This window comes from Apteryx mantelli, chromosome 4 (genome assembly GCF_036417845.1).
Source record: "Apteryx mantelli isolate bAptMan1 chromosome 4, bAptMan1.hap1, whole genome shotgun sequence".
Taxonomy (NCBI): domain Eukaryota; kingdom Metazoa; phylum Chordata; class Aves; order Apterygiformes; family Apterygidae; genus Apteryx; species Apteryx mantelli.
Genome location: NC_089981.1, coordinates 59,559,425 through 59,587,421, shown reverse-complemented (window position 1 = coordinate 59,587,421; position 27,997 = coordinate 59,559,425). Strand labels below are relative to the sequence as shown.

General features: G+C 36.1%; 1 protein-coding gene and 1 long non-coding RNA gene across 13 annotated transcripts in view; one reads left to right on the top strand and one right to left on the bottom strand.

The window, feature by feature from the left end:
• The window catches only part of HEATR5A (HEAT repeat containing 5A), an 81,260-nt gene extending 73,131 nt beyond the window's left edge, over positions 1-8,129 (top strand). For 8 of the 12 annotated variants that reach the window (XM_067296701.1, XM_067296700.1, XM_067296702.1 and 5 more), the window contains 4 exons: positions 16-240; positions 3,793-3,947; positions 5,396-5,609; positions 5,898-8,129. In XM_067296701.1, the coding sequence (XP_067152802.1) occupies positions 16-240; positions 3,793-3,947; positions 5,396-5,609; positions 5,898-6,199 (896 nt within the window). In that variant the 3' untranslated portion in view covers positions 6,200-8,129. Of the gene's footprint in view, positions 1-15; positions 241-3,792; positions 3,948-4,290; positions 4,754-5,395; positions 5,610-5,897 lie in introns of those variants that run through there. The other 4 variants (XM_067296698.1, XM_067296705.1, XM_067296704.1 and 1 more) reach the window with 4 other exon arrangements.
• LOC106482828 (uncharacterized) lies at positions 151-27,997 on the bottom strand. Its single transcript, XR_010884180.1, has 5 exons — positions 27,895-27,997; positions 23,756-23,819; positions 19,515-19,621; positions 2,743-2,836; positions 151-226 (listed from the first exon to the last, which is right to left on the bottom strand). It is a non-coding gene; the product is annotated as an uncharacterized lncRNA (long non-coding RNA).

Here is a 27,997-nt window from a genome sequence, read left to right as displayed (position 1 = left end):
TGCTTTGTTTTACAGGAAGCATTTCAGTTCTTCCTACTATCTTGTACCTAATTATTGGAGTACTCAAAGAAACTGCTGTGAAACTGCGAGATGGACAGTTACCTTTGACAGTTGCTGCATCCCTACAAGCTCTTAAAGGGCTCTTGTCTTCTCCAATGGCTCGAGCAGAGAAGAGTCGGGCTGCTTGGACTGATCTTCTGCGTAGTGCTTTGGTCACAGTGCTTGACTGTTGGGATCAAGGTAAGCACAAATTTAGTTGTGTGTGTGTGTGTGTGTGTGTGTGTTCAAAAAACAAAAAATGTTTGGGTGAAAGGTTGTTTGAGATATTAGTCTTTCAGACTTGCATGAATTTGACAAACAGTCACAGAAAAATTAGATGAATGCTTAATTTATAATCTCTTAATGTCTATAGATGAAATTTGTTTCATTCCTTGGTCCAAGTTTAATATTATTCAGAACAACCTCTGTTGCTTTGACTGCAATCTATATGCTAGTTGTAGTAGTAACCAGTTTCTTTGTCGTTTATCTGATGCAGCACAAACTAAGATTTTATAGTTCTTTCCATGGATTATGATCCTTGTAAATCCTTTGATAACAGCTGGTTTGAGGATCTGATTCTATGCCACCTGAACCGTTTGTGAGACCGTATTCTAAAGTTTATCAGTGAAATGATATGGCTTTAAAAATGTACTTAAAGAAAAAGAAAATTTTAACCAGATCTGCTGCCAAATTCAACAAAATACAGAATTACAGTATCATCCCCAAGATAAATCACAGAGTTGTTTTCTGTCCTTGGCTATTTTAAATGGCTACTAAAATTCTGTTCAGCTCTCTGTTCAGTTCACAGACTGTTGTTAGCATTTCTTTTCTCAATGACTCTCCCTTTTCAGTCTCCAAAATGGTATCTCTTCCCTGTAATAGGCATAACAAACAGTATTAAATATTCTAAATAGCCTTCTTTCACATGTACAGAAAAATTTAATTTAAGAAACCTTGTGCCAGATTAATGAAATTTAGCCTGAGTTGAAAGTAATTATGCAGAAATGCACAAGTGTGTGTGTATGTATGTATATATATATATGGATATGCTATATTAAATGATATTTGATGTTTGAAACTAACTCTGATATATCATGTGACTAAGCGATGCTGAAACACCTTTTAAAAAGTGTTACTCCTTAATCCACATAGTTTTCAAAGTGTCAAATCTGTAAAAATACTTTTCTTTAAAGCATTCTTTATGTATAAAAACACAGACTTTCGTGTAATTATTTTTATATATCTTGATCTACTTGGGATATATTGTGATGTATATTTATTCTGAGAGAACCAAGTCCCTTTGGCAATCTTACATTTTATATTGTTTTGTTATAATAGCTCTCTCCCAACCCCAGTTAAACGTTAATCATGTCAGCATGGCTCTAGGAATAACATTCTCTTTTAACCCCTGTCACGCTAGAGTGGTAAACATCTTAAAAAAGAAAAATCTAAATTCCACATTTGAAAAGAAAAAAGAAATGAAGTATATTTAAAGTGAATTGGAAAAATTAACCTGTTCTAAGTCCTCAGTTTGTTAAATTGCTTACATTTAAAAGATTCTATTGATGAAAAGGAAGCTTAAAATTAAACTGCTGCAAAAAGGAATGCCCTGGCCAAGCATCTTGACTTTGTTCAAGCAGTAAAGCAATCATTTGATATCAGCAGCTACAGGTTGAGAGATTTTTTTTTTTTTTTTCCATTATGGTATATTTATTTAGTTCATTCAAAACTAAAATATTAAAAAAGCTTTGTTTCCTCTTCTGAATGTGAATAAATGAGATATGGAGTGGTAAGATCTACAAGTTCTAAAACATGGATGCTTATGCTGATCTCAGACAATGAGGAATCATTGTCTGTGACTTGTGAATTCAACTTTGGTTACTGAATCAGTGTTAAAAGCACTGTGAATTATTGAACCTGTTAAAGTAGTTTTATTTAATTAATAACAAATTGTTTCATTGTTCTTATTAACTGAATTCCAAATAGCTTGATGCATCTCCCCCTCCCCTGCCAAAGTGCTTCATATTTCTGAAGTTATTTCGTTGAGTAAATGAGAGACCATGCACCATTAAAAAAAAAAAAAGAAAGACTCTGAAAAACTATTAAGTTATATAATTCCTAAAATGCATATGGATGATCCTGTAGATTAGTAGAAACTACCAATGTTGGTATAAAGGCTGTAAATTTTTTGCAGATTAATGTGTTTTAATGCTTGCCAAGTAATGAGAATCAGCATCTCAGCAGAGATCAGAGCTGTTTGTTGTGTTAGTGCATTTGTATGGAGGTAATATTGTCTCAGCAAACTTGAGTCAAACTAATAATCACAGACTAGAAGCTAATTAGGTGTTTAATGGCCTAAAAGAACAAAAATGAATAGGCTGTAAACCTTCAAAATGCTTTTGAAACTGTTTTAGTTGGCTGTAGCACCAAGTAGCGCTAAGCCTATAGTGCAATCTTTCCTTACAGTTCATATGGTAAGTTAGTATCTGAAAAGGGATAAATGGGGGACTGCAGGCTTTCCTCTTTTATTCTGTAATGATGCCACAACACAGAGTTACATGGTACGATGAAATAAACAGGGATTGTGGCTTCAGTGTACAGATAAGCATTAAAGACAGCTGTACTGCTTGCAAGTTCTGTACAGAGAATTAATGTCTGCTTTAAAAGCAAAGGAAATTAAAAAAAACAGTTTAAGAAAAATACCTTTTTGTCTTAGTTTTCTGTGTGCTGTTTCTTCAAGTCTTGATGGTGTTTAAAGCTCAGCCTCAAGATTTTCACAGCCGACCATAATACAGGACTACAAAGAAGATACGAATTATTGCTGCTGTTTTTTCTAAGGCAATCTGGGAGAATTATCTAAAGCAATTACCAATATAAAGCCTTGTAATCACAGAATCATAAATTCAAGATTTCTTAGAGTATGTGGCAAGCTTTCTGCCTACACAGGATTTCTCTTGTTTGCCGTGTTTTGTGCAAACAACTTCTTTGGCAAATGGAAACCTTCTGGACTTCAAACATTTAGGATGCTGTCCTGCTACCCCATACAGCTTACTGTCACAGTATTTTTCTAGATAATCGGGCTAAATTTTCCTTCTGTTACCTACATCTGACATGAATGTCTCATCTTCTTCTGATAAATATTACTTTTACCCCCTCGTGTGTAACTATTTTAAAAAGTATGCTGTTTATTGGTCATATTTCTCTTAAATTTTGTTTTTAATAAAACTAAAGCAATTAGTTTCCCAATTTTGTATTACCTTTATGATTTCTTACATTTGTATTACCTTTATGACTTCTTACATCTGATCTCTAAATTGTAGTTTGTTATTGGAGCATTTATTATTGGAACTTTTGTTTATAGTGCTGTTTTGCAAATTATATGAGAAACAACAACCTCAGTCATATCAAAAGAACACATGTTCTTAATGCAAATTTTATGTAATTGTCAAAGTAGGTTGTTGTACCCTAGTATGTCATACTAGCTCTTCAAAGAGATTTATTTCACTTTATACAAAGGAAAAATGGAACAGGAGTATGCTGGTATTTCTAAGTATGCATTTCACCACTCCTGAATTCTGATTTTGGCCTCAGCTTTTATTACAGTATACATCCATGTCAATGCACGGACACACATGTATTTGAAAAAAGGGATTCACAGAGACCAAGATATTTCTTTTCCATCTCTTTGTAACATTTGAATTTATAGATTTACCTTTTAATGCAAATCTAACAGACTGCTTGCTTTATTGACAGCAGATGGGCTCCTCCAAGAACTTGATGAAACTAGCCTGCTTACTGCCATTACAGTATTTATTATGTCTACCAGTCCAGAAGTTACAACCATAGAGTGCCTTCAAAAGCGTTGTATTGAGAAGTTTAAATTAACACTTGACTCAAAAGATCCTTTTGTAAGTACTGGTCCAGTTATAAGAATATTTCTAGTAACAGCATATTAAATGCATTTTAGCTTATTTTCTGTTCAGTTGTTTCATTGGTCCTATGTGTTGAGTCCAGTTAATTCTGCCCTGTATAAATCTGCTCTATTTAAAGTACAGTTTAAACAATTTAGCAAGAACATATCCAGCAGTGCATTCTATCTTTTTTTTTCCTGTACAAAATTCCATATTTCTATGATATTTTTTTCATTGCTTCAAACTGACAGCTTTATACTTTGATAAATATATGATATAGTTGGGTAGTGTTGCAGGCACCTGTTTCATTTTATCTGTTCATTTTATCTTCCAAACACAGATGCCACTTTTTGCTCAGGAAGTCCCTAAGCTGCAGATCTTTGGGAGCTGGGGAAATATACTGAGGAAGTACCACTACATAATTTCTGCTCTTTCTTAGGCATCAACTGCTGAACACTGCTGGAGGCAATATATGAGCTAGATTAATGTTTGTTCTGAACTAATAAAAATACTTTTATGTAGCTACTTTAGATTGTAGTACCACAGGTCATATGTTACTATTCTTCATCTAAAAAAGCAACATATCAGAAAAAAAACATTTACTTTTGTTTATTATTACTATAAATACAAATGGCTTTTACTAAGGTTGGGACTTCTTCAGTCAAAGTCCAGCTCTGGAAATAACATGCATTAGATTTTGTGTTTTACTAATGTGAGAATTCACTGTAAACTGGTTTTCTTGCATCTTCTCTGTATATATTCATGTATTAACAAAAAATGAAATAAAGTTACCTTTAACTTGATAGATATTCAGCTGTAAAAATACTTTTTAATATATTAATATGTCTGGTATTTAATAAATGTTGGTTTCCACTGACAGGAAACACAGAATGCCAAATATGACTGCAAGAAAATGATAGTAGCATATATCATTCATTTGCAAATGTTATCTAAGTGCTTTAGGCATCTGCCTTTCAGAAATCCTGCAGGCACTTAACTGTTAACTTCCAATGACACATAAGCTGCTTAAGTCATTTGAGGTATTTTAAAATTTTGCCTCCAGTTTGACAGAGCTAATAATTGCATTCTAAGTACCTATTTTCAGTCCACTGTATTTTTTCAAAACTAGATATATTTTCAAAACAGTACTAAGATATAATCTTTGCACAAAAATATTTTTTTTTTCCTTAACTGGAACATCTAGGAAAATGTAGGACTCAGTGGAAAAAAATAGGAAGTATGATCTAGTTTCTGTTAATAATTTGATTACAAGTTACAATGCATTAGTAGCCTGCAACCTGATGAACTTTCAAGTTGAGGCACATTTTTTTTCCCCTTCTCTAAAATTTTACCTGACAAGCTGTGAGTTTTAAGTTTTAAATTACACTCTGACTTGTATTTTTAAGTATAACTCTTTGTAACTGCAAATTTGATTTTCCCTTTAGGTGCAGCATAAATGCTACCAGCTGCTGCATTCCATCTTTCAGCATCCAAACAAAACTGTGTCATATCCTTATATTCATTCTTTAGCATCATCCATTGTGGGAAAATTGCAGGAAACAGAAAAAGCAAAACCTGAGAATGCTGCTGAACTTCAAGTCATTCAGGAGGGAATAAAGGTGGTAATAGCTCTTACAGCTACAGCTGAGGAAGAGCACCGTAAGTACTTCTGGTACTAGTATCCAGAGTATTAGACATGCTGAAATTTGCCACAGGTAATCAATTAAAAAAAAAACAAAAAAAAACCCTAGGAAATCCAGTCCTAAACAATAATTGCTAACAAAATTGTTAACAAAAAGGTGTTTTTTTACTATATAGTTCAAATAACAGTTGATACTTTATAGTTTGTGTTAAATGTTAATTTGGTTCATGAGATAAATACTTACTAGCTAGTATTTGAAGCTGTTCTTAAAAAGTGTGTCTAAGCATTGTTTTGAATGTTTATAGGTGCTCATTTGGTGGCCTGCCTTCTTCCCATCCTTATTTCCTTTCTTTTGGATGAAAATGCCCTGGTTTCTGCTACAAACTCAGCAAAATACTTACATGAATTTGCTTTGCAAAATCTGATGCAGATTGGTCCACAGTACTCATCAGTTTTTAAAAAACTAATAGCTTCCTCTCCAGCTATGAAAGCCAGGCTTGAATCAGCTGTAAAAGGCAATCAAGAAAGCATCAAAGTGAAGACTGCTAAACATGCAAAGAATCCTGGGAAAAGTTCAAGCATTCAGCTGAAGACCAACTTTCTTTAAAGTCTCTTACTGTAATTTTACGCACTTTGGTATTGACAGTAAAAAATGTCTCTCTTAATTTCTAATCAGAGTAGGAAGAGTTGATCTCATATATAATTAAGTTTGCATTGAATCACCATAGGAAGTTTTTAAGAGAAAGCAAATCTCTAGATAACTTTGTTAGTGTCATAGACTTCTTAAACATTTTTGAACTCTATGAATAAAATCTATCAGAGGTCATCTAATCTGTATTTTTGGATTATTTTGTATTAAAATACCAGAAATACATGTCTGTATTAAAAAACAATAATAATGATAGATAAATTTAGGAGCAGCCCACACTTGGTCATTAAGTAAATATATTTTTGTTTTAAATCAGTGTATATCAAAAATAAGTTACTCTGGGTTTTGGATTTAACTGGGATATAAATTTACTTGCAGGCTGTAATCTATCCTAATTAATAATTTAACATTCTGCATCATTAAGTAAATAGATTAAATATCCTTGTAAGCCTTACAATAAATTATTGTTGATCTCAAAAAAAATTCAACTCAATAAAGGTAATATTGATAGCTTTAATTCCAATAACTTTTTGAGCTGGCCAAGATTTAACAAATGCTGTTAAATATAACTTTGTAATGCTTCTTGAGTGAGGCCCCAGTAGTGCTTTATACAGTGGGACTATTATGCATATGTAAGTATTTGTAGGCTTGGTGCCTTGCTGCTTGACCTAGTCTCACTTTTCAGGATGTATACTTGTTTTAACTTTGTATTATGTTAGCCAGGCAATTGAAGCTTACATATCTTGTCCAAGATAGGACAGCAATTTTAATATACTGTGCCTCTGATTCAGACGTCTATTATATCTGGATGTATGTTTCCTGATCTTTAGATGATCAGTTATGTATACATGTAACTCTCCTTAATATACATATCTTCTACAACAAGAGATGGAAATATTTGAAGTCAGCTTGTCTTGTGTTAAATAAAGTACAACAAACTCATATTAAGGAGTACTAAATTATCATTTTTATCAAGGAACATTTTAATATAGAAAAATAATTATTAAAATTGCAATGGCTATAAAGTATTTTCTACATATAGTGTATTGACTTCTTTCTTAATACCAGTATTACCTAAACCAAACACTATCAAACTGAGGATAGTGTTGTTGAAACTAATTAGTTGGAAAAAAAGCATTTGCAGAACTGAGAAACACACTGTGACTCTAGAAGTGTGATGTACTGTATTTTATTATAAGTTTTGTATATAAATATAATTGTAAATTGTACAGAATTAACCATCTGACCAAAGTTCTAACAATTCATTTTTCTAATTTGCATAAATAAAGCTAATTTTCTTCACTTAAGATTTGTCTTAGTCATTTTACCCAATAGCAGAGGAGTTCTAAGGACTTTTATAACAGAAAGAAAAAGGTTGTAGGCTGCCACAAGGAAACTAATAAGGAATGTCTGGGCAGGATGCACCAAGGTCTATGACTTGACAGTAGAGGTTTTCTCTGTTCTATAAAGCACAATGGGAGAAGTAAGTAGAATCAAGGAGATATGCTTTACATATGTAAATAACCTGTTCTGTGCCAAATGCTGCAATGTGTGAACTGTGGGAAGATGGCTTAGATGCCTTCCATCTTTCTTTGGAGAACCAGGAGTTGTTCATTCCACCCTTTTACAGCAAACAGTCAAAATTGTAGTTTTTGTTGGCTGTGTCAAAAGGGAATTCTCTCAACTTTGGCAATTAGTGTTCGTGTTGCATGAGGAGCAAGTAAAGCTGCTAAAAGCCAACAATCAAAGTTTAGAAGTCCTAGATTTCTCAGAGAATTTCACTGCAGTAGTAGTATCTAATTGAACCAGACTGAGAAGTACCGTACTTATGCGATTTGGTGTTCTTCATCAAGTCTTGTAGCCACATGAGGAAAAGCCCCATTTTCAACATATCTGTGTATTCTAAATGCAGAAACAAAACCAAGATTTTGTAAATAGAGAATCATTGCTAATTCTTAATTCCTGTAAATTAGGTTATATGCATGGGCTTAATTCATTAAGATAATTAATTTATCCACAATAGCTTGTAAAAATACCTGTGTCCTGAGTTTGTGCTTTGTTATTTACACTTAAAACCACAAACTCGATCATGTGAGTAAATCCACTTGTTTAAGATTGTATAAATGAATCTGTTACAGAAATGATCTTGTTTCAGTTATAAGAAGAATTTGGTTATAGGATATCAGATATCTTTGATGCAGTCTTGTTTATTTACGAAAAACTTGCATAAATTTATTTTTTCCTGAAGAAATAAGTAGGAGCACAAAATGATTTTGGTTTTAATCCACTCTTCCTTTAGCCAGCACTTGGCATTTAAGCTTGTATGTTTAGCTTCCCCCTACCCACCATACACCAAAGTCTCACTATTACCACTGCTGCTTCCTGTGTCCCATGCCTGCTTGCTGATTGTTTTTCTTAGCATTTTCTCAAAAGCACATAAATAACAGTTTCACCAAATTCTTCTTTGCAGTGAAGCATGTGGCCTGCATGCATTTTTATTTTGTATGATGCTTCCACTGTTTCTTTAAAAAATTTGATGCTTTACTGTAATAAAAGGTGCTGATTATGCCTAACCATAACTAGAGAGATGGGTACATCACAGAATGTAATATGTAAGTGCTATGCAGAAATAATTTGCAGGCAACTTTGTTTACTGCAACAAAATAGTATTAGCCAAAATCACTCAAAAGCATCACACACTTGGGGTATAGTTATTTTTAACTGGATACAAAGTCTGTAGCACTCCAGCTGAATAAGCAGCATTTATTATAGTCTTGTTTAGACTAGAAAATTCAGACACTGATCTGGTATGTTCTAAGGTGTAGCAGTCACCTTCAGACTGAGAGGAGCACCAGTCAAGTGATGCAGATAACACCAGAAAATAGGATTAACAAATGCACAGGAAACATAGCAGTTTTTTATTTATAGAAATCAGTTAATTGGAATTTCTAAAGGGATTTTTTTCTAGAACTGCCACAGCCACAGTAATGATGGGAGTCATTGCAACTGCAGGAGGGGTGGATCTAGGATAGGAGGTCGGCTTGGTAATTCATCAGAAGTAGTAGTAATACTGCTTAGTAGGGATCAGGCAGCTAATTCAATGGAATTTCAATCCAGTTTCAAACTGAGGAAAGTTGGACGTACTTGTGGTAATAACCATGTATGAAGAATCACTGTGAATGGTGAAATTAAGTCAGCCACAGTCTCCTCTAAAACTTCATCCCTAATCTCAGTGCTAGGGACAAACTTGTTTGGCAAGAATGTTTTCAGCTTCCTGAAATGTAACTCTATTTTATTAGTAGATAGCAAGTTAGAAGCTTTCTCCTGTAAAAAGATACTGTTTCTTAACTAGCGGTGGTCTAAATCTGGCACTGCCTTTTTAAATTACTAATAAACTGCTTATGTTTTCTTCCAGTGGAAAATTTGGCCAGTGATACTTCAAGTGAAGCAAGAAAGTAAGGAGAAAAATCCTTAGAAAATTAACACTATTTGTTCAGTTTTTTAACAAAAGAACATACAGCAAGGTAGATTTTTTTTTCTCTGCTTCTCTGCACAGCAGTGTCATAAACTACAGGAAGAGTTACTCCTTCTGCCTCCTGCTCAGAGGCCTTGATTCTGTGGGCTTTCCTAGACGCTGCTTTTTACATGAGTAAACCATGTGGCCTGATTACTCATTTTGCCAAATAAAGTTTCTCTTAAAATATAGAAATAATGAGAATAGTTGTTGAATTGCAACCTCTAACCCTTAAAAATAGCCAATAAAATAAAATAAAACTGTACTTTCATGTAATAAGCAGCCAAGTCTTAAAAGACAGGCGAAGATTTGTGCACACCTCTGTGTCCTTAGTAATGTTCTGAACTGTTGCTGTAGATGATATTTCTCACAGGACTGCAATTCAATTAGCTAAAGGCTATAACAAACAGTTCTTTATACACATACTTCCAAACTATTTAATGACAGCAGGGTATAGCTTCAAGGATAAAAGGAAAACAAACAAACAAACAAAAAAAGCATGCTTCACCAGGTATTACACATTTTACCTGCACCTTACATATTTTTAGGGTTTTAATACTGAAAGTTACTTGTGTAGAATAGAATAAAAAAGATGCATTTAATGCATTGTTGTCTGTGCAAGGAAAAACTGCAGATGCCAGTGCTATGCCTACAGCCTCTCCAAAATGTTGGGTGGTTCTCCTTTTGTTTCTGATGTGCAGTTGATTTTTTTTTTCTTGAAGTGTTCTCTGGAGAATAAATCATTTATTATGTACAACAATGAAAGGGGAAGTGACATCTAAATATAGCAAAAGTAGGGCTGAAGATTTTCTCTGAGAAACAGGTCAAAGCACAAGCAGGCTTCCAAAAACTGCCTAAATAATCTATGGCAGATTAACCCAAATTCATTTACTTTGCAGCTGAATATAAATGTTGCTTGATGGTCCTGCTCCCACTTTTATAGTCCCAATCATCTGAAAGTGCAGAATCAGATTCTAGTGTTGAATGTGGCATCAGATCTCCTTCATCTGTACTTGTACTCTAGCTGCTTAACAGCAGCACTCACAGGAGAAAACAAATTGAGATGACGAGTACCAGGTACAGCAGGACACCATTTCACTATGCAGATTATTTATATGTGCCAATTTGTCCAGAAAATGCATAGAAATGCCCATTCTCTATATATGTAAAAAAGTTTGCAAATGAGAAGAGTCTGTTTCTGAAAATTGCTAGTAAGAAGCTGAATCTAGTGATGAAAAAGATGATAAAATCCTATTGTCCTATTCTAAGCTACTGTATCTTATGAACTGCAATTGTCTATCCTAAAATTGAAATTTTTGAACAAGTTTTAAAGTTCATGTATTAAAACTCATGTAAATTATCTCTCCAACAATGAAATGCAATGTGGAATTGCTAAGATTCCCAGTTGCTACCAGTGTGAAATATTCTAACTTTTTATTTTAACTCTCTCTGGAGAAGATTTTGATTATGGGATTCTTGTAAGCATTTTCTCTACCTAGTGTCTCCATTCTTTATATCCTTCTCTGCAGAAGAGGAGACGGTTTTGTATGAGACATTTGTTTTCAGTGAAAGTACATGCCTCATAGGTTCTGGAAACAATTCTGATTTATACCTAAAAATATAAATACTCTATAATTTGAAAATACAACCTATCATTATGAAGGCAAATGCTCTTAACCTCATCCCTTCTCATGTAAGGTTCATGGCAAACACCAGAAAAAAAATGCCACAGATGTATGCATGTTTTACAGGAAACACAGATACAAGAATAACTGGTTCAAGTTGTTGCTACCAAATTTATCTGAAATTCAGTTAGAGGAATAAAAGAATCTGCCTATAGGAAAAATCAAATTTTCCTTTACGATTGTTCATCAAATGAGCAAGGGCAGGGAGATGGAGAGGAAAGAGGGGTAATAGAGGAGATAAATGCAAGGAAGAGGTTTTTCACTTCCAGTCTGAGGCATGATACACTCTAACTCACTATCTATTTTCAGCAACAAACAAATGTGCTCATTTTTATTTACTTTATTTATTAAATTGATTACTGATTGAAACTTGAAACTGATTTTAAAATAGTCAGATTGTCCAAACTGTATCCAAAGATTTTTTTGGTCCTGTTCTTATTATGAACTGTTCTGCCTGATGCATAATTGCCTGAACAATACTCTTGTTTAGTGTGTGTATGTTGTCCTTGAATGCAAGTAGAGGAACTTTTGGAACAAACTCACTAAGTTGGCATGGTAAAGGTCTGTGCTGGTCTGCAGAAAATCCAGATGTGACTTCTCAAAGCAGTGAAGTGTTTAACTGTTAGGAAGTCAAATGACACAATAATGTGATCAGTGGGAGGATGGAAGGCTAAACTGACCTTTTCATTCCATATTCCTCCCAGTTCCATTTTGAGGTCAACAAATCTGGGAATAATTTGCTTCTGTAAAGCAAGAACTCTCAAGCTGATTGGAGAGGAGTAATCAAGAATGTCAACAAGTGAACTTTAGTTCTAGCTACCTTCTAAAACATATGGGAAATACAGATACATATGAACCTCAGGGCTGCAAAGGCTTGCAGCCTTCTGTCTTGATTTTCCCACATAGATATGGAGATACAGCAAGAAAGCCATACCTATTCTGCAGGTACAAAGCAGAAAGACAATCAGTGGGCATGGTGTGAACTACCAAATCATTTTTCTCTGTCTGAAGGCAGCTGAACCTGGGGAAGCTATCAGTGAATAGCTTAGATGGCTTTTTTTCCAAGTAGGCAATTACCTACCTTTCAAGTAGGTATCTTTGAGTACCTATTCACACAAGGTGCCTGTTCTGGGCTCAAATGGAAACATAAAGCTATCACAGCTCAGAACACTGAGTTGTGTGTATGCACATTGTTCAGTAAATGCTGGTGGCCTGTATTCATGCTGAGATTGCTGGTAGTCAAATGCAGCTAGAATTTGTGGGTAAGTAACAGTAACAGTGCTCTTCTGCAAACTGGTCTGTGCCATGTGCAAACATGTTTCTCCTTTATGTTCTTCAGAGCAGCAGCTGTTTCAGCCTGTCAGTGCATGTGTATTTATCCATTCAGTGTCCTGCTTGGTTTTGTGCACTTGCAACAACAGTCAGAACCATGAACTCAAATTATTTAGGATAAGCAGCAGTGATTCATAAAGATTCCTGGAGTTTTTCTGGCCATGTGATGGAAGTGGAAGAGATGCTGGATTTACTGGTCATGGAGCAGAGAGACCACTGACACAGATTTGAAAGAAGAGATTACTACAGCAAAGCTTTTGTGAGCAAGAAAGTGAACAGCAGGCAGAGATTTACCTTGTTTGTCAAGCTTGAGATGACCAGCATGGCTGCAACATCTCTGCATATGACAGGCCACCTTTGTGGAGTTAGGTGAGAATTTTTTCCATTATGTGAAATTTCCCAAAATCTTCTAGTGCCTTTCTCCTCACAGTAGTGACATACCAAATCATAAAGTGCCTGCCACTGCCTTTGGAAACTGGCTGTTCCAGGCTGCAATACATCTAACTGAATCAACTCTACCTCTGGCGGTCAGGACTCCAAACAGCAGCCTTCGCTGGCTTGTTCTGGACATTAACTTAAGGAATGGCTTTCAGTGCCATAATTTTCCACTGCAGGAGGGAGTAATGAATATGTTAACTGTCAGGGATTCTGTCTCCTGACTCTCTAGGATTACGAAACTGTATCTAGACTACACAGGACTGCACCCAAAACAAGAGAATGTATTTCTAGTTAGCGCAAGATCTGAGGAAGGCAAGCAAGTATTTAAAATCCAGTTTCTGTTCAAGCAAATATGCCAGAACTACGTAAAACTCACTTTTAGAGATCTTTCTGGCAGTCTTCCTTACCCTTCAGGTAGCCAACACCCAGCCAAGACTTGCTGAGTGACTTCTGCTCAGTATAAATGCTAGAGGGCAATATGCTCCAGACAAGCAAAGCAAGAGAGATTTCTGAGATTAGGCAGGCCATAGGGAAAAAACAGTAGCAAAGGTGCAACTAAAAAGGTTGCAAAGGAAGCAACAATATTCTTGAGGATCATTTTTCAAATCAAATGCTGAAGGACTAGAACAGGGCAGAGAAGAGGGAAGAGGGGATCAGAACAAGAGAATATAAATGCTACGAGGGCATGGGTGGTAAGAGGGGGAAGAGAAAATAATAATTAGATCAGTTACGTGGTTGATTCATTGCTTCAAAATGGTCTACGTCAGATATGTCTCCCACTTACTGATGTAACAGAATGTCAGAGACTCTGCTACTAACTAATTCTCACAAGAAAATGACACTCATGTAAATTCTCAGTAAGGACTGAGAAGTAGGGGGCCATTAACTTAGATTCTGATAATCAGTTCAACATATTCTAGTGTCATCCATAGTACCAAAACTGGTTGTGTTACCGTAGGATTAGGTGAACTCCTTAGCAAAAGCTAGTTTATCCAATGGATTTGTTTAAGCTGACATGGAGCTATTTGTGATCTGACATTAAAATGATCAAATAATTTCACTTTTTTTTTTTTTAATGACTCACAGATGGAAGTTCTATATGCTTCTGCTGCGAGCATTTAACCCAGGATATGAGAGGGACCAGATTAAAATCCCAGAATCCAAATGTTTACTGGTCTAGTCTCTTTCATGGCTCAACAGTTGACTAGAATTCCATAAAATATTTTACAAATGAACCTACTCTGAATTGTAAAGTTCCTACAATTTTATGATACATTAGCTTTGCTTGTTCTATTTTGTACTGTCCATTATTCGCCATTAGGACAGAGATGCCAACCATCCAGGTAAATCAAAGCAAAACGCTTTATACTATGCAGCACATGATGAGACCAGTTAATGACATTATTATAAAAAAGTAATATAAAGTTATTAGCATGTAATATTAGGAATCTATACCTGTTCACAATATATGTAATAAAGCAGCCATAAATTGATCATAAGCTATATGGTCTCTAAGGAAACCATAAAAACTGTCACTGCAATAATGGAAACTTCATCAGAATGCAGTGTCTGTCATTGCTCCACAAAAAAGAAAATTACTAAATAGTATGCAAGGTAGGAAGACAAGTTTGAAATTATGTAACTAATCAACTGCAATAGCAGACACCCACTCCAGTTTTTATTGTATTTTATTTATTTTGAGTACTACCCACAGCATCCATTTTTATTGCATTTTATTTATTTTGAGTATTACTTACAACATCCATGCACGCACACTTTGTATGTTTTCATTAAAAGATTTTGAAATTAGTTATAAGGAGTTGCGTGAGTTGCAAAATTTTGCCACTGTTCCCTTATTAGATTAGGATTTCAACCTAAAACAGGAGGTATTCTTTGAAGATGAAGATTATTCCTTGGAGTGTCTAAAGAGGATTGTGAAGTGTTTTTATCATTCAGCGGCAGATGAGTTTTTCTAGGGCAGGCAGATGAGAACAGAGTGCACTTACTGGTTCCTGGTGACTGTAATCCCAGGAAACTTCCAACTACCTTTAATTGCTGGCAGCAGCTCAGTTCCTTTAGGGCAGGGAAGAGAGTGTAAATACCTGTAGCCTTTAATTATACCTTGTTCCCCTATTCTGAAGAAATTTAAACTGCTGATAACACAAACAGTCTGCACAAAATAAGGCCTATGAGGGGGAATGATTTTCAAAAGCACAAGAAAATGTGCATGTCTCTCTTTTCAGGATGGAGGGGAAATGGAAACAAATCATGGAAGTGCAAGAAGAAACATTCTGTGAAGACTGAATTTTGCTCTGCCTCATATTCTTTTACTTTCCCCCCTATTTGAGATGGTGTGAATTACTGGCAAAGTGACTACATGGATTGTTGTCATGCAAATAGATACTTCTTGTGCAGATTATCTGGTTAAGAAGTTGTAATAGTTGTTAACTAGCAAATAGTCTCTAGAAATCAGAGCCTCTGAATTAATTTATACTTGCATCAATGTCAGTGAACTGACCTCAATAACAGAATCATCCCACTGTAGAATGATGATTATGATTTTGATCTTCTAAACTTCTTACCATTTATAAATTCAAGATTATTCTGTTCCTTCATTTCTGGAATGAACTGCAATCCAGTCACTGTTGACTCCTAGTCTACTAACTTGATCACTAGAATGGGCAAATAAACTCTTTCTCAGCATGTAATTAACATCATAACAAGGAAGACAATATTCTGAGAACAAAAACATCACCATAAACCTCCAAAATTTAATAATAATCTAACATCAGTTGTAGATTAGAGAAATGATAGAAGCAGAAAAATAAGGAATGATGCTGCAAAATTCTCCCAAATAGCAGGTACGAGAGCACAAAATAAGAAATTAAAGGAAAATGTGATGGGAGAAAAAGAATACAGAACATGCATTTGTCAGACAGATACACAGCCAGTTAGATGCTTTGTGACTCCAAATGGCTTGCTCTCTAAGTAATGGCACAACTGGATAAATTCTTGCCAGTTACTCAGCTAGTGAGTGATAGTACCTGCTTCATGTGGGTGTCCCTCATAAAAGGAGATACCAGAAAAAGAAACTTGAATTCAGATGCTACGTGTGAGGCTGAGTTGCTACAGTTCTGAAACATTCTCAGATGATGTACCAAGGTGATAAAGTGTTTGTGTAAGGGAAGCATAGGGAAGCTTTAGGGCTTTTTTTTCCCTGTGTTTTTGATCTAAAATCACACCACTCCATTCTGTGTTTAAAATAGAGTCAAAAAGACAGATAAACAGAAGATGGAATGTGTTAGTGAAAGAATAAATATGAGCATAATTTAATCTTTTTAAAAATTTTTCAAGTATTTGTCATATCTGATCAGTCACTGATATTGTTTGGTTTCCAAGCTGGAGTTTGTATTGCTGGTTTAAACACTGAAAAACAGAAAAATGTATTACCAGTTATTTTTTCATACAGGTCCACACCTTATGGCATTTTTCAGTCATCTTCTGGGCTGGTCTGAACATTACTATGAGGCTAGGCATAAGCTTATCCTAAAAAAGCACTTGAATCTAATGGCTTTGAAAGCTATGAAAACTATGACCTGAGCAATAGTTAAATATGATTGAAATAAATAAAATTCAAACATTTAGATAGCAAAATCTTAATCTGAAATACAGGAATCTCCTGGATGAGCATGCTTTTTCTTTCAAGTTACTTAGCATGTAAATGGTTGCCTGGGAGGAAGAAGGGAGAAAGGTGGGGGGAAGATTTGATCCCCTGCAAAGGCAAATACTGAGCATGTATGGCAAACTGGAGTCAGGCATGGCATCATTTCTGAGAAAAAATTATGAAAGGGTCTAATTTTCAGAAGTCTTATACCACAGGTCCATAAGGGGTTTAGGTTTTTTGGAAAAATGCTTGCAGTGGCTTATCAGGTAAACACAGCCTGCACTGCTACTCTCAGGGCTGAAGCCCCTGGACAGAACAACGGTGTGACTATCCCACTGGTAGAGCGGAGAAGCAGCAGCAGCAGAAGCTTGTGGTTTGTGTGGCAGATGAAACCTTGTATTTAGGAGTGCCTGAGAGATGGACGAGGTACTCTGGTTGTTATGAGAAGTCCATGAGATTCAGGAGGCCCCAGTGAAATACTCCTGTCTCAGTTACCCGATATAAAAATAGAGGTCCTATCTGAGAAGTGAGTGCAGCTTTTAAAAACACATTCCTGGTTTATTGCTATCAGTTCTGCTTGATCTTGATAAAGAAGTTAACATGCAGGATGAGTTTGTCATTTGAAGGATTACATGGGAGAGGGATGGAAAACCCAAGGAACTATTTTCTCCATATAAGTCATCATTTTGGAGGAGAACTCTTTAAAGCATTGGAGAAACCAAGATATATTTGCTTAAAAATCTTTCAAATTCCTGTCAAAACTCTGCTCCTAAGAGACAGTCGGAGTCTTGGTATGGAGTATTTCCACAGAGATTATGGGAAGCTCTTTCAAGGGAGTGGTGGGGAAGGTTGTGGCCACAATCCCAGAAATACTCCATATCTGACATAGTAGGGCATCGGAGAAAATGTATTTTATCAGGCAAGATTGGTCTTAAAAGTGACTGTTCCAAACAGTTCTACCAAGAAAGGTTCAGCCTGAAAGAAAATACCATACAATACCAAAAGGTCTGTGAAATGATATTGAAAGTGTCATTTTGACTTGCGTCATTTCTACTAATATAATTCATCCGAATATTTGATTCCATTCTTATCTTATCTATAATTATCTTTAAGGCCATCAGCTAAGAGAATCCTCAGTGCCCTCCTCTAATGCAGCTACATATTTCAAGGTCATTAGTCCAAGATATATTAATGTTCAGTCCAAAATTCTGCAAAATTTTATAGTCTGCTATTCTATGCTCTTATAAATGACAACTCATACTGACAGGGTTGCTTTTAATATAAATTGTTGGGGGGGGGGTTGTTTTGTTTTGTTTTTTAGCCCCTGTCTGTGATTTGAGCTTTCTGTAATAGAATAAAGCATAAAGCATCACTGAGCTAAAACAGGAAGTATTAGTATGCACAACCACTGTGCTGGCTGCTGCTTGTGGCAGAAAGCTGCTTAAATCTGCTACGGAAGTGTGTGTAGGGAGAGGCGAGAGGAGGTGGAGGGAATGAAACAAGCCTGGAATTAACACAGAGTCAGCACCACCTTAGATAGAATTCAGTCATTTCACGACTATACCGACGACACATCAACTTAGGATGTCTGATTTTTATTAAGATAAATTTGTAGTGTGCCTCATTGTACAATTCTAATCAGCTGCAAGAATCATTAAAAACAATAAATGCAGGATTTGTGGTAATGGTGCTGGTGTCCTCAAATTCTCGTCTGCAACATCCCTACAAATCATCAGCCGTGATTGTAATTGATAACTATATTAACTCTCTTTATGTTCCAAATTCTGTTGTGTAACTGAAGCAGTCATGTTTAAAACTGCTGTGTTGAAGCAAATAATGCTACAATAGGTATGGCTTAATACTGGAATTCTGGCATCCTGCTTATAGGACAGACAGAGCTGTGTATCACTTTACAGTTAAGAATGTTTCAATACTTGCATCTTCTAACCATTTTAGGAGACATCAGGGTATCAGTCTCAGGATCCTGTTTCCTACCATAATTGTTAATCAAGGTAAAGAGGAAAAGCAGATGGGGCTACAATCTTGAAGTCTTTCATTATCTTTATTATTTAAAACAGGATATCCTGTTGCTACAGCATAGTTCTTGCTAAAGTATATATGAGGTGCCTGCCCCTGAACACAGAAGTCTCATCTTTTTTGTTTTACACCATGGGAGGAAATCTCTGGCTTTCATATGCACTTATGGGCTAACTCCTGCCCACAGTTACATGTACAAACACCTACCGATTTCATCCTGAATTTCATACGTCAGTGGGGTACAATAAGGTGATGGAAGGCACAATTTACCTTCTGTCTTAAGACTGCTTTCTAAGGCTATCTGCTTGAGATAACCTTTGTATATATATGACTTCTTTGGACAGTAATTTTTTTTCCCCAAAACATATTGCTTATTTCTTTCCCATAGAATTACTAATGTTGGGCAATCTTACTAGGCAGAGCTACCAGCCCTGCCTGTGAGACTAGACTGGATTCTGGCTTTGATTTGTTATCTAAGCGTTTCCCAATCTGGAAGGAAGCTCTGACTTGGTGTAAAGCTGGAAAGGCTAGCTCCTCTCTAGCTGTGCTCCCCTCCTTTCCAGCATAGGGTCAGAATCTCTCCCTCTGGGTATACCTTCATACCTCATCTTGGTGAGTCACCTCTAGGCCTGGAGGTGCAGACTGACTTATATCTGCGCCGTATATGGAGTGCAGATGCAGATTAGCTTCTGGTTTCCTCCTGGGTTTTTCTGCACAAGGGAAGAGTTGGTTCAGTACAGTTGGGAGACCACTAACACATATGAGTGAGGGTTGCAGAGTTAAACTACTAAACAACTTATCAGCATGTACTATGTTACTCTCTGATCTGCTTTGTACCCTTTGTCCTGATTTTCTGTTTACACTGTAAACTCTGGGTGGAGATGTCTTTTACCACACCTGTACAGTGAGGCTTGAATCTCAGTTGGGGCCTTTTGATCATTTCAATAGTAAAAACTCCTACTAATGACACTGATTCTCCACTAGCAAATACTTAGGGACCAGCGGCATAAGATTCAGCAGCCCCAGGCTATCCCTTTTCACATCAGGGTCAGAGCAGGGACTGGGACATAGACTAGTCTAATTGTTGTAGTCAAGGAGCTGTAATTACATACAAGCATAATTGTACATGAAATGCTACTGCAAAATTTAGGTGGACAAATATTTCTAACAACAGTAATTGCTGATGTCATAAATGCAGCACAGTACTTGGAAAACACATTGTAAGCAGGTGACACTTCTCTAGCAAAACACCTCTGGTCCATGCTCCATAAACATTACAGACTACAAAGGAATACTGTTTTTTCTCCTTGAAACACAAGTGGAAAATGTACAAATGCAATATCACCTCTTTGCACTCTTTAAATTTGCAACTTGCAGCTCCTTAAATGAACAAATGAGAATTGCCACACAATCTGTTGAACGTAATTCCACAGAAAGGAACTGTGTTCTTGATTAAAGAGTGATCATATGACACAGCCTCTAGTGGACCAACCTTTTGTTGGAAATAGACTGGAAACAAAATGTTCAGTCCAGGTGTTTCGATGTCTGGGTCTCATCTTAAAAAGTCAAGCCAGCTAAGAATTTTTTACAAAACTTTGGTATTTCTGGAGACTCAGTTTAGCTCAACTCTTTTAACAGGTAATAGTACTAGAGTCAATCGCTGGCCCGCACTGGTGAGACCTTCCTGACTTCAGTAGAACAGCATTTCTTTATAGAGATAATTTGGCCTGCTGATTTTAAGGCTGGCACTGTATGAGAAAACTGGGTAGAGTACGTTCTTGTTTTGATGCAGGCTCCAACACACAATGCTTAGTCATTTTAATCTTACCTGTGTCCATTGAGATCAGTGTTTACCCAGAAATTTATATGAATAATGAAACCCCAAATGAGCTAATATGTTTTACAGTATAAAAATATAACTAACTCTATAACTCAGAGCATGCATAACAACATAATGCTGGTGTCTTACCATAAATAACAAAAAATTAATGCGACACTGACATTAAAAGCTTAGCCACCGGAACTTGGGCTGGACATTAGATAGTAACTCCTTTACAGCCAGCCTTATTGTTTTATATATTGATCCCAAGTGCACACGAACTGAAAACCCAAATCCTGTACAGTAGCTGAAGTAACACTTTGTGACCCATTCATTGAAACCCCATCTTACTGGCATAAGTCAACTGGTTACCAAAAGGTATAATGTGGGGTACAACAAGAAAAATGGGTATGAATCATTTATCCTGTGCTACTCACTCATCATGTGGATCTTTGAACTCCTGGGGAGTTAGAACACAGATGATGAAACTTTCCAAAAATAGGTCAATAATCATGCCTTATACATCTTAACAAGTAAATATACTGATCATCTTCATTATGTTTAAGTTGTATTACGAGGTAACTAAAATCTCTTATGCAAATAATTTGATATGGATAATACACATAAGTGGTCAATGAGAGAAAAATTAATTCTCCCACAGACTTGTAGCTCTGTCACAAAGCTCTGTACTTTCAGATCAAAAACATTTTCTTTAATTTGCCTTGGTCACAGCTTGAAATGTAGTGAGCATGGGTAACTTTTTGAGCCTTCATCACAGTACATCCACTTTTTCCTTCTGCCAGATGTGCTGTTTAATTCAGTACAGGCTTAGAATAAATACACTTGAGGCAGATAAGTTTCTCATTCAAAATCTACTTTTTCTAAAAATTTTTCTAAACCGGAATGTATTAATTTATTTTCTTTGAATGTCTGTGGTGGTTGTGTTTTTCATCATTTTCTTTATATTCTATTTTGTCACTCAACATAACAGAATGAATTTCAGGGCTCTGTTCTGTCTGTTTTTTTTTAACTTTTTAAAAACATCTTTCTGTTAAGGTAGTTCAGAAAAATTAGACAGTAGCAAAAGGAAAACCAAGGTGAAGAAAATAGTTAGAAGGACTCCTCCCCCCATGCATTATTTGCTGCATTGAGTAATAATGGACAAAGAATAAAACTGAATCCCATGGAAATTAAAAGTCCTTTGCAAAATTGTTTTCTCATTTTTAGCCAGTGCTGTTTAATACAGTTGGTAACCTGTGAATAAGTTGAAAGGTTACAATGAAGGACAAATCCCAGTGCATGCACAGTTTAATCTATATTTATTAATAAAGATTAATTAAGAGAAAATAAGGTACACAGCTTACTACTTGTAATATATTCCTTAGGGAACATGTGTTCTTTTCCTGCAAGAATATAAACTCAAGTATCTGTAGAAACTTTCTACTATGATTCTAAATAAAGTCATTTCCTCACTTCTGACGAGGATTTAAGTTATATGAATGGCACCTTTGCTATAAACCAAATAATACAAGGTTTACTTGAACTTGTAGAGTGCATCTTTCCAAAAGAATAACCTATTACTGACCTACTGTACTTTCGCATTTTTCCTAAACAGCAATCAGTAGGGCAAGCAAATTTTCCTGTTTCATCAGTAAATGAATAGAATACAAACAAGCTTTTTATTGATATTTTTCTCAAGTGCTATAGGACAGTGCGATGCTTCACCATGATACTCTGTTGATTTTTCCAGTCTGAATGGAGAATGTAGCTCTTAATCAGTTAGCAACTGATCCAGTAATTCAGGTTTTAGGAGTTGGAGACTGTTTCTTCTTTTTGCATGTCAAGACATTCAGCACAGTGGTGAATAGAGCATAATTTCATTTCAAGAACAGCAAAAGGCATTAGCAAGCTTTTAAGTCTATAAAAAATATTCTCTTTCCAATAAAACTCTAAGTAGCCGAGATATTTAACCCCAGAATATAAAAGAATCATTTGATGATAAAGATACTTTTTATTGTAAGTCTTCTCATTAGCACAGATCTTTGAAATTCATTTATAATACTTCATCTGAATTTTAAGAGCCACACATCAAATGCTTGGTAGGATTACATGTATAAATTTTCCTCTCATAATAGGGGAATAAAACTAGGAGTAGCCAATCCCAGCTCTTCATTAACTTTCTGATTCAGAAAGTTTTAATCCAGTCTGTGCCATTAAGAATGGCTAGAAATACTGTGATCTGAAGTGCTGAACTTTCTGCACTTGTCTTGGATTTAGATTTATTGCCATTGTGTATGTTACCAGTGGATAGGGTACAGTGAACAGCCTGAAATACATAACTGGTGTCTTGTGGGGGAGGATGTGATGGTGTCAAGGGAAATGAGTGAGGCAGGCTGTGGTTGGAAGAAGATAAGGGGTTACTTTCTACTGTCTGTCCAAATGAATGATATAGTTGAAGGTAAAATGAGATAAAAGGAGTTAAGTGATATAAAGTTTACAAACTTCTTAGTGCCCAGTCTGGAACACCAAAAAAGTAAATTTATACTTAAAAAAAAAAAGTCCATGTAGGTGAGTTTACTTAGGAAAAAGCACTATAATGTATATGAATTGTTGTATTTCTGAACAATCACTTCAGAAATGAGAAAGAAAAGGTTATATTGGAATATCTGCAGTTTTCTGAAAACTATGCTCATCTGTATGTATTCCTACAAGCCTCACTCGTTTTTGAGGATAAGAACCTTCCAGGAAGTTGAAACTTTACAGAGGAAGATTCTAACTAATCTAATGACTCAGCTGTGTACTTTCATAAACACCATGTCACTCATATATTTATCACGTCAACATTAGTAATACGCTCACCACATCAACGGGTATAATTGCAACACTTGAACTACCAAAGAGGCAACCTTTCACATAGTGCTCGTCGCAGCGCATTGCGTAAGACCGCACATAGTAAACACACCATGCTTTGCAGCTGGCACATAATTGTGCTCTGATTGCCATGGTTGCAAAAGTTGGCACTTACTTTTGGAAAGGCAAGACGCTGACACCATGTTTGTGCTCCCCAGTCTTGTGCAACAGCAAAATGGCTAAGAAAAGAGTATGATAACATAGCATGATTTAAACAAAAAGCTTTCACCAACAGAATTTTATTTAGGAAAAAATAAGTTTTCTAGAGGACAATCTTTTAAGCAATATGCTTAAGAAGTAAAGAAGATTAAATAATTGAATTCTACAAACTGAACAAACACATATAATAAGCAAGTTTCTGTCCTTGGTAATATCCAAGCTCCTTGCTTTGAAATGAAGTATAGTCAACATGGGGAAAGAAACAATTCCCACTTATTAACTTTTTCTTAACATTTATCAAGAAAAAGAAATGTGTAAGGAATTACTCATATTTTGTCTCTGGAGGAGTAGGAACTTTCAGTGTCTTCTACCATATTATTGTGTGGGTGTGAGAGAAAAAAGTGCTAAAGCAAAAGGATAAATAATCTGTAAATATCCTTACTGTTTTATTTGGCTGGGAGCAACACCGGCCTTTAGCATAAACTACTCCATTAAATCTGTGGAGGTGTTCAGAGTATGTTTATGTCACACTCTGATCTATTTACTCTATAATAGTTTGATATTTTTAGAAACATCAACTTGGCATGTGTAAGAGTTGGGCAGTAAGGCTAATGAAAACATAAATTTTACAGGTTTCTAGCTTCCATAAATTTAAATATATAAAGGAATCTGAGACTTCTTGTTTTATTTTAATAATAGGGGTGCTTTAGTTTGATATGTGGCCAGAGATGTGTTTTATTCTATAACAAATGACCAATTATTTCTATCTAAACTTTACAATCCTTCCTATCATACTGTAACAGCATCATTACTTATGAAAAACTTTTCCTTCTGCCACCAGTCAAAACTGTATAGAGAATACCAGCCTGAATGCGATGTAGAAGAATAATAAAAGTTATTTCCAGCTATAAATGAAAAATATTTGTTTTTTTCTGCCCTGAAATGATTTGGCTAAATTCTAGCCAAAGATGGCTTTCAAATAGAATCAAAACCTTTTGAGAAGACCTGCAATGTCTTCTAACGATGTAGCTGTCTCACACAGGGTCTCCTCTGTAACAGCTCTCCGAAGCTCTCTACATCTGCAACTCTCTAATCCCTGATCCTAGCTACCCTCCATGACAAAAATTCTCTATGGCAATAGTTTGTGTGTCCATGACATAACATTACGCTGATAATTGTGCTGAAGACTTCTTTAAATTCAAGTCCTAATTTTCAGGTAAATTCACAGCAAAAATGCTGTTCATTATTATATCGTGCTCTACAAGGTCCATGTATTTTGACCTTTTGTGACCTAATTTCCATTTCACAAAAGCATCCCCAGTCATTCATATGTCATATGCCATTCACAGCTCAAGTGTAGTCATAAGAGGAACTGTGTTTTATAGTATTACCTAGGACTTACTGTAGTAACATGCCCAGGCAACTCAGTGTTTCATAAATGCTAAGACATTTCTGAACGCTTATTACTATCTTTTTTTTTTATAAATGAGGAAAGAGAGGCATGTAGTGATTAAGAGACTTGGCCAAAGCCATACATGAAGTGCGTGTCAGCTGGTATTAGAATTTAGGTAATTTTCTAACTGAGCAAATAATTTTTACATTATACAAGCACAGCAAATTCTTGTTGTTCTTACAATTTTCATACAATGTTCAGGGCAAGTGCTCCTCAAAGCAGTTTTGACACTCATGTTCCATCAGTTGTCGCTTCAGTATATGGCATTACTTCCCATCTCAGTCTGGTTAAACTAGTCCACACAAAATCTTTCTTCTTCAATATGTTTAGGTCTAGCATTAACAAATTTTGGGGTTTTGAATAGAACTTTGCTTATATGAAAATTCATATGAAAGCAAATAATGTTGTAAAAATGATTGAGGCAATTCTTATTTAATAAACAGCTAACTAGTCTTATTTGATAGTTATTTTTCCTCATATTAAATATTAGAGAGCAGTCATTTTTGAAGATGAGGTAGTGCTAGTCTATACAGGTGCTGTATGCAGAGAGAGTTTGAAACAGTAACTCAAGGGATGTCATTTCCTGTTGCTCATTTCAAGGGAATACTCTCTGACAACTGCTGAAAATAAACTGAATGTCCATTCAGGACATGAAATAAGTGTCAATCAGACTATGAAGATATATGATGTAAATAAGAAATATATATATAATCTGCACAGCAGAAATTATATAGTTAGCATGTTATTCTTTTCTTCAGATTCAGTCCTGGGAGAAGGAATCTCATAATCAGGAACACAAATCACAAAAAAAAAGAATTCTTAAGTATTTGCAAATGTATCACAAAGAACACAGTTCAGGTTCATAACTAAGGCAGTAAAAAATTTCTTGATACACCTCCTTTAATATAAAAAAATACAAGATATATCATATTGGGTAATTAATGGAGATGGACATGGAAGTATTTATGTTTATCCATTTAGAGATAAAGAAGTTTAACACTGAAATCTGTTTTCAGTACTTTTAAAAGCATTGTACTTCTACTAGATAGAATTAAAAATCTACTGTTTGGATTCTTTGCATGTACAATATTGAAACTTTTGATTTTGTACCTAAATTGACCTATATTTTGATAATTCACCTTTTCCATGGACAATCACGCATATGTACAAAGATACATGATCCAAAGAGTGCAGCACATATCCAAAGACTGAAACATTAGTTTGATTTTAAAGTTTTCACTGTTTACAATTGAGAACTATTATTTGTTTTGGTCTTCAGGAGAAGTTCATAACATGTTGCTTTAACTGAAACCTATCTTCACAATAAAAGGCAAAGGAAACCATTCTAGTATTATGAGACAGAAATAAGGTCACTTAGCACATGCAGTTCTCATAAATTTGGCCTAATTTTTCTGCTGCTTCTGTACCAGTGAAAGTAAAAGAAGATCAAGCTTCTAAATTTAAAGACTGCAGTCTCAGTTTTCCTAATGCCTCATGGCCTTAACTTTAAGCGTATAAGAAGTCTTGTTGACCTCAGAAGGGCAAACATACATAAAGGATATGCATGTAAATCTTGGCAGGACCAGACCAAGTGGCAGTTAAGAGAGACATAATACAATAAGACACAAAGTCTAAGCCGCCTTAGAAACCAGAAACAGACAAGCCAGCTATTGTTTTTTGGATTCAGAAAAACGATTCAATAAAGATAAAACTTTCTAAAGGTGCTATTACAACACCAAACCATAAAGATTTCTGCATTTGTTAAGTTTTACCTGAGCATGACTGCTGTTGCCTTTTTGTTCACTGTGTAGTTTTAGTCTCCTAATTACAGGAGATGTCTACGATGTAGGCAGGAGTGACATTCAAATGTACAATAATCTTATTTACTGTACTTATATTAATAGGCTTTATATACGTAAATTCCTTAGAAAAATGTATGTGATTCTACAGAGAAAATTGCTTTGAAGGTCTTTCCCACTTCGGTTCGTCATTCTAAATTTATAGCAGTTTGCTTCCTTTAGTTTTTGATCAAAATAACAGCACAGGTTTTTGCAGCACGTGTTGCAGGGGGAATACTCTACTGCACAAGCTGCCACAGACTAAATAATATGGTTGCGATAGCTCAGATTTACTACAAGGTAATGGCAAGTTACAGCTTCCACCCTGAAAGATCATTACTGCCGTGTTTAAAACCACTCATTACAGCCATTTTTAATAGACGAGGTGTTGGATGTGGATTAAAGTGTTTTCCAGAGTGGGCCCGGAAAGCACAATTACGTGTAAGCCCAACCGAAAAGTACTTTTACAATGCACTTCTATAAAGCGTGTAAGAGCACTTCTGCGGAGCACTCCCTCATATAAAGAGCACTGTATAAAGAGTGCTCCGTAGAAGTGCTTAACCGAAACCGGCAGGAATTAAAAAGGCCTTTAACTGCAGAAAACGGCCCACGCGGCCCGGGGAAGGGCGGGGGCCCGGAGCCGGGACCCTCCTGAGCCCCCCCGGGGAGCGGGGCTGCGGGGGCCCCTCGCGGGCGTCCCGGGCCCGGCCCGGGGCGGCGGGGAGGCGCCGCAGGCCGCGGCGAGCCGGCGGCGAGCCGGCGGCTCCGCGGCCCAGGGCGGAGGGGCGAAGCGCGGGGACGTACCGTGCCGCCAGCACCGGCCCGCGCGGGAGGGCCGAGCCCGCTGCTCTCGGAAGAGGGAGGCCGGGGGCGGGAGCCGCGAGGCTGCAGGGAGCGTGTGCGGAGG